This window comes from Brachyistius frenatus, unplaced genomic scaffold (genome assembly GCF_029030835.1).
Source record: "Brachyistius frenatus isolate BFR_SWC_R1_liver_20210118 unplaced genomic scaffold, ASM2903083v1 Contig_143, whole genome shotgun sequence".
In the NCBI taxonomy this organism is placed as follows: Eukaryota; Metazoa; Chordata; class Actinopteri; family Embiotocidae; genus Brachyistius; species Brachyistius frenatus.
The window spans coordinates 620,001-627,848 of NW_027210742.1; the positions used below are offsets into that span (position 1 = coordinate 620,001).

The 7,848-nt window shown below is 44.8% G+C and overlaps 1 protein-coding gene across 1 annotated transcript in view; it reads right to left on the minus strand.

Moving 5' to 3' along the window:
* The window catches only part of LOC138630859 (kinesin-like protein KIF3C), a 19,883-nt gene extending 15,887 nt beyond the window's left edge, over positions 1–3,996 (minus strand). The window contains exon 1 of the mRNA XM_069715464.1: positions 2,020–3,996. Coding sequence (XP_069571565.1) covers positions 2,020–3,435 — 1,416 coding nt within the window. The 5' untranslated portion in view covers positions 3,436–3,996. The remainder of the gene's footprint in view (positions 1–2,019) is intronic.
* Between the last annotated feature and the right edge of the window lie 3,852 nt (positions 3,997–7,848).

Here is a 7,848-nt window from a genome sequence, read left to right on the forward strand (position 1 = left end):
AGTGATTAACGCAGCTCGCTCTTTGATCGCCTGCGTGTGAATACAGCAAAAAAGAGGGGGACGGACATTTGAAGCTGCAAAAGGGTCAGAGTTCCCGTCTGGACTCGCCAGACTGCGGATGAAAGGGCGGTAGGTGGGAAAACACGGGCACTCGAAATCAGTAAGTTACGACTCCAAAATTAAAGATTTAAAAGGGGTGTAATTGATTTTATACATTAATCTCAGTTTGTAAATTCTTCGCGGCTCAGAGGGAGATTTCGAGTCACCTGTGATGGTTAAGTTGTGGCTTTGTTATTTCAGTCGCAATTAATTTCAAAACAAAAGCCTTGTTAAGAAAAGAAAGGTTTCTGTCGAGTGAAATGCCAGGCTTTTATTTTGAAACAGTTACAGGAAGTGTTAAGTTTATGCCAATGGATTGAGATAGAGATTGTTATTATCGTGATAATTCTGTTTCTGCTGGGATGAGTTGAAAAATTGGATCTTGGAGATAGTTATTGTTACAATCGGGTAAATTCAAGTGGTTACTGAGCATGTGCAATTTTTTTTTTAGATCGTGAGACATGTGGAAGACAGAAGAAGCTCGGAAATAAAATAGTTGTTTGTGCCATATGACGTAGAACAACAAGGACAGGTTGGACATTTTCAAATGTCATCTTTGGAAAGGAGTTGAAAATGAAAAACCTGCACTTTGGATTAGTTTATAAAAAATAAAAAAAAGAAGAAAAAAAAGGAAAACTCAGAATGGATCTCAAAACTTTTAAACCTGAAAACATATAAAACCCAAATATGTTCCTGGTGAGTAGTTTTTGCACCACAGTGATGACACTGGTGGTCATCAGAGATCATTCAGGACAGATCTGAGGTCAGTTTTTCTGTCAAAATAATCCCGGATCGAGGTATTTAAAATGATCGGTCACACATTGTACGATGGTCAAAGACACACACACACACACACACACACACACACACACACACACACACACACACACACACACACACACACACACACACACACACACACACACACACTGAGGTTACTGTCCATCGTTTCACTCACTAACAGATCATCAGATTATCACATATGATAATCCCACCGACCACATGTTCTTAATCTGAGTCCCCGCGGTGAGAGGACGACGTGTGTGTGTGTGTGTGTGTGTGTGTGTGTGTGTGTGTGTGTGTGTGTGTGTGTGTGTGTGTGTGTGTGTGTGTGTGTGTGTGTGTGTGTGTGTGTGTGTGTGTGTGTGTGTGTGTGTGTGTGTGTGTGTGTGAAATATCAGGACATTTATGAAAAAATGAGGACTTTTTTTTTTGTCACATTAATTTTTTTTTTTTTTCCAATTTCACTTTTGGCCCTACTTCATATGAAACAGCGGACTTTCCCAAATCGCGCGTTTTTTCTATACGTTTGTGAGAAATCTTCGTACTACAATACCCATGAGCCCTCGTTGCCATGGAGAAGAGGCCCGTCAAGAGTTGTCGAAAAATCTAAACTCTTCACAGTTTTATTCGTAAATAAAAACGTATCATTTTTGCCTTTAATTAAAACCAAACCGGACACAGAAATCCAAAATAAATTCAATTTAACTGCTTTTCATTTTGGCCACACCTTCATCCGTTACAGAGTTTGAAGATAATTGGATATTTCTTGCCAAAATGCAGTTTATGAGTTGTAGTCAACTCATTCTCCCAAAGATTTCAGGTGCGCGGGATTATACATGAAACGTTTTTATAAGAGCAGGAGGTGTTCTAACATTGCTGTTACATTTTGGGGGTTTTTATGTTATTTCAAACTGTAGAAATGTCAAATGTAAATTATCCAACATTGTCTGTGGAGAAAATCAAAAGGACTTTTTGCACCGTTGCGCCTTTTAATTGTTGTTTTGTTTGTTTGCTGTTTCGGCCTCTGATCTTCTAAACCTCTCAAAGCACTTTTATATTTGGTCCTTTGTGTATTTGTTTTCCCTCTCGAAACGAATGAATATCTTCATTCGATGAAGAAGGACAGACGGGACTCACCTTGTACTTGGCAGTCAGTTGCTCGGTGGCCTCCTGCTCCTTCCTCAGATCCCCCATCATCCTCTCCTTCTCTCCCAGCAGCCTCTGCTTCTCCTCGGCCAACAGGAACCGATCCTCTCGGATGGCCTTCTTCTCCCTCTCCAGCCGCTGCTCCTCCAGCTTCACGTAGTTCTCCGCCTCCTTCTTCTCCTCCTCCTCCGCCTCCTCATCCCCGTCGCCCTCCGTCTCCTCCTCCCCGTCCCAGTCCTCGCCGTCCACCTGCTCCTTCTTCTGCTTGCTCCTCCACTTCCTGTGGCTGAGCTGGGCCCTGAGGCGAGCGATCTCCGTCTGGAACTCGCGCAGCAGGGCGTCCTTGGGGTCCTCGTTGACCCGGGGCTGGTTCTGGATGTTCTTGGCCCGGTTGGCGTAGCGCAGGGTGGTGAGGGTTTCGTCGTAGTGCTGGGGGGCCGGGCCGAGCGTGGCGACCATGACGGTCTTGGCGTTGCCGCCCAGGGAGTCCTGCAGCAGCCGGGTCAGCTTGGAGTCCCGGTACGGCACGTGGCCGCTGCGCCCGTCCGCCAGCGCCGAGATCACGTTCCCCAGGGCCGACAGGGAGAGGTTGATCTTGGCGGCTTCTTTCAAGCGCTCGCCCTGGACGCCGGTCTTGGCTTGGCGCTCGCTGCCGGCGAGGTCCACCAGGTTAAGGCGCCCCACTCGGATGTGTTTCCTCCCATCTGGTCCGGGCTGGCTGCACTCCACCGTGATCAGGAACAAGGCGTGGGAGCGGGACGAGTGCTCGTTCATGTCCGTGGCCCCGACCGCCCTCGCCTGATTGCCCACGTTCATCACCTCCTCGATCTCCTTGATGCTCTTGCAGACGCACGACGTGAGGTCTCGGACGTACACGCCGGTCTCCGGGCTCTCCCTGAGGTCCAGGGCTCTGGCGTTGCCGTGGTTGGGGTCGAGGAGGTCCCGCACCTCCTCCCGGTAGATCTCCAGGTAGGACGCCCGCACCAGGTACTGCCTGTCCGACTGCGAGCGGGAGATGTGCGTGAAGATGTGGTCGAAAGCGTTGGGGATCACGCCTCGCTTCTCCGGGTCCCGCCACGCTCCCTGCATGGTGTACGTCTTCCCGGTTCCGGTCTGCCCGTAGGCGAAGATGGTGCCGTTGAACCCGTCGAGAACCGAATCGATCAGCGGCCGCACGCTCTCGTCGTACAGGTCTCGCTGTTTGGAGTTCGCGTCGTAGACGCCGTCGAACGTGAACGTTTTCTGGGGCTCGCTCGGTGGCGCTCGAGGGTTTCTGAGGATCACCTGTCCGAGCCGCAGGTCCATCTGTATGATCCCCCCCGCGGGCCCGTTGGACTCCTCTTTCCGGTTCAGAGGCCGGCATCGAACTACCACCTTCACTGACTCGCTGCTCTTACTCTTTGACATGATTGCTTTGTTCTTCTTGTTGTAAACAAGAAATCAAATATTTACTTAAATTAGGAAAAACAATTATTGAAACCTTTATGGAGCCTTTAGGCCGAAATCTGCTATATATCTGCTGAATTGTGTTGTTGTTGTTTTTTTCAAATCATTAATAACCACATTCAATACGGCTTCTTGATCGAATCACAGAGGGGAAAATAGCTGCAGTGCCTCATAACCCAGACTCAGATGTTTTCCAGCGCAGACCGAGAGATGCCACTGTGTCTGATGGCTAATTTCCTTTCGGTTGATTGTCGGTGAGATCACGAGCAAAGACGGTCGGTCGGCACCTCTCACGCGTCGGATCGACGCTCCATTGCGGTCCCCGGCTACTCGTCCAGATTTGCCTCGGTGAGGGAAAAAAAAAGGGTCCAACAACGCCGGTAAAGACACCAAAATCATTTCAGATCGTCACACGCTCGCGTCGTCCCGGTTGGTACACGGACCGGCAGCTCCGCCACGCACCGCTGTCCGCATCCCCCCCCCCTCCTCCCGTCCGCCGCGCGCAGATGCTCCGTTGGTGGATCTACGGCGCTCGGGTCTGCGCGGAGAGAGAGACAGACGCGCACACAGCTTCCCCTCTCCACCCCCCCTCCACCCTCCCGTACGCAAAGCACACACACATACAGAGATACACACACACACACATTCAACCACCACACCCCACATCACTGCGGAGCGCAACAGAGCATCATGGGAAATTGAGTTTAGTCGAAGTAAAGCCTTGCCACCAACTCGTCAGATATGGACATCATGTTTGTGTGTGTGTGTGCGTGTGTGCGTGTGCGTGTTCACACCGTAGGAGCCCTCATCAATTTGAATCATTTTCTACAAGTAAAAGTCCTTCATTTAAAACCTTACTTAAGTCAAACTACTCGAGTATCATCAGCAAAACGTGATGATTCTCAAACTGATTTTTTTTTTTTTCCCCAATAAACTGAAGGATAAGATGTTATTTTTATGGGTTGAGGAAATATCACCTAAACTAAATAAACTAGCCCGATAAAACATATCAAACATAGCCTACGGTTTCCCCCTTTTAAATGCATTACAGTTGCAATAGTCATATTATTGCACACTGCATGACAATATCAAATATCTGCAACATTACCCTGTTGAAATGTTTAATTTTAAGTTTTTGTGGTTGCACCGCACAGTATAATCTAATCTAAATAAATGTTCTGATACATTTTTACACACATTCAAACCATAATCCAGCCATTTTGGTACATTTGAGGAGTTTAAACAGTATTCGAATGCCCAAAAATAACCTAAAATATGATCAATAATTATTTACATTTCCACTCGATTTGCACCGTAAAAAAACTAACCTTGTACAAACAGTTCAATGATAATATGTTTTATGTGATTTATTGTTAAGAAATGTGTGCTAAAAGACCCATTGTACAAGTTATCTGATCAGTAATGGCTCAGTTAAAGTTTCATTATTGTGCATTTAGAGGAAAATGATGGTAAATGTTTGATGACTGGTGACATGATGCATAAGTCACATTTGATACTTGAAAAAAGAGGAAGTTCCCACATTCACCAGTCACATACTGAACGCGGCTTCCCAGTTTATTATTCAACTGTTTTCCCAAAGCAGCACTGAATTGAGGACAAGGGGGCCAAAATGTAAAATTAATCATTGCAAGACTTATTTAACCATGAAGCTCAGTCAAATGTGACTCAACAGCGCCCTCTGGAGGCCACGTGACCTTGAAATTATTTAACGTGGTCGTGAATTGTGAAAAGTCTCAAATAATTAATTTGAGGCAACACATGAAGTATTTAACAATTTTTACAGGAAAGAAAGAGGTTTCTAGCGCTTTAAACTGAAATTTAAAAGACACATCATTATTTGTTTATCTGCCATGTTGCAGTCTTGAAATGAATACTAAGCATCAGTTGTGGTATGATTAAAATAACTGGATAATGATGTAATTGTGCATGTTACACAGGGGCAGAAAATAACACGATCATAATTATCAAATTATAATTTTACCCTTAAAAATGTGAGGACAAAAAAAGGACAAATAAATGCTGACTGCTTTGTTTTGTTCAATCAACCGTTTAAAACCTGAACATATTTTGAGTTTAAAAGTTTGTTGTTGACTTTAGAAACAGAAAGTAATTTACAGAAATAATAAATGTCATTTTTTTTTGTTTTAGTAGCTGTTCTGGGGGCTTTTAATCATTTCACACACTCACCCTCAAGTGGCCCAGTTGTCATGGAGATACAGATGTGCAAAGGGATTGTGAAAGATGTTGGCGGGAAAAAAAAGAAAAGAAGTGCGTATTTACTGTAAGAAACAAAGGGCAGGAAATTCACAAATGAAGATGGAAGCAGGGGATGTTTGACATCTTTCATACTTACAAAATGACGAATTGATCAACTTGTTTTTAGCTCGTGAAATAGGATGGTTGAGAAAAGATAAACTCCTTCCTCCCATTTCCTGTTGCGTCTCAAAGACAAAAAGCACCTTTAAAACCCCTTTTAAAAAAAAAACAACAACAACAAAAAACCGTAATGTTTTCCTGTCAGACTTTTACACGTAAAGAGACTTCTCTTCCTCATCACGACCAAAATTAGTGAGAAAACTCGGAGCTCTGGTCGCCGGCTGCTTTGTGTGAGCGTGAGACGAACCCCGGGGCCCCTCGCAGCAAAATAAATAAATAATAAATAAAAAAATTAAAAAAAAAAAAAAGAATCCAGGAATGCACCCAGATCTGGAAAGATTTTTCTTTCTCAGCACAAGATTTATTTGACAATGTGGAGGAAGAACGCGGTGACGCAATCAGAGAAAAACTCGTCTTCGTTCAGCCAATTACTCCCAAACAAATCTATTCCCCTGCCGTCCGTTTTTTGTTGTTGTTTTTTTTTTTTAACTCCGTCTGTCTGGAGGATGTGTCGGTCCACCGCTTTGATCCTGAACCTGAGAAAGCTCCACCCGTAACAGCTGGGATCGGCATGAAGAAAAGACACTCGTGGTCCCCAGAGGATGAATAGATGTTGTTGTGATGTTCTACCTCATCCCCTTTTTGTGAGGTTGTTTTCGGCCTGTGGCCTAATTACAAAAACAAAAAGTATATTTTTTTTTTTTTTACAAATACTATTAGCCAATCAGGGTTGGGTTCTTCTTTCTCCCATGCTACACCTTTCCACCAAAGTTTTATTAAAATCGGGCCGGTTGTATTTCCTGAATTCCGCTTGACAAACAAACAAATAAACAAAATAAAACCTAACCTCTTTGGTCATTGAGGATTAAACCTGTTTCTGTTTGGTTTTTTTTTTTTCTTCCTCTACCTCTTTGCCAACAATGCACCATGCAATAACTTTATTTTATCTTCCCCGGTTCTCATCTCAGCAACCACAATTACGGTTAATACTTTGGTTTGTTTATGCAACATCTGGCTTTTTGTTTTTACGTCACAGACTGAAAATCTTTCTTTTTTTTCCCCCTCTGACTGTTTTATTTTCTTTCTTTCCCTGTTTCTTTCTGTCTCTCTTTCTTCATATCCTTCTTTCCTCCTCAGTTTGAGTCAAGTCTGTACTTGGCAGCAGAAGGCAGAAGCATGCTCAGCATTCCTGAGGGGTGTTTGAGAGTCCAACTACTCTGACAGGCGGAAGAAGGAAAGTATTCTCGCACACACACTCAAAGCCAAGTCTAAAAGCACCTAATGATATGTCCACGCAGATTGTGTGTACGCTTATTAAAAAAGACTTTAGGGGGATACATGATCTTGCAGTTCTCAGAGCAGAGGATGTGGGAAACGCCCGGAGCTACGTACAGAAGTACTTATATATGACATCACTTTGCCTGACTCAGCTGGGATAGTACACCGCACCAAAACTGTAACACGCCCCGGCAGCGAGAGATCGGCAAAGAAACCGGCCGCCATATTGGCTCCGAAGGGTATACGTCACGGTGAAAAGCAAAGGGAGGTTTTGAGCCTGAATGTCCGATTAACTCGCGCAGTAACATTTTGCCCTTTCCGTCACTCTAAGACACGCCCCTTTACCTCTCAATGGTTGCCGGGGGGAGGGGGAGGGTAAGCCAATCGTATTTGGGCGTTTTACTTAATGGCAGCGGGGGATAGCCAATCGGAAGCGTGCATTTTGACAGGAGGGGGGCGGGACGAGGCGTTGTCAGTGGCGCTAGGGTGTCGCCGCGGCGGCTCCCGATTCGAAGGCGACGGCGGTCGTCTCTGTATTTCTAATCTCTACTGGAAAAAATAAATAAAAATAAATACAAAATAAAAATAAAAGAAGAAGCGACATTAACACGGAGACTTTTAACACACTTTCACGGGTTGTTGTTGTTGTTGTTTTTTTTTTGTTGGTCCAGATTTCTCTCTCGCTCGAGCTCGAGGCAG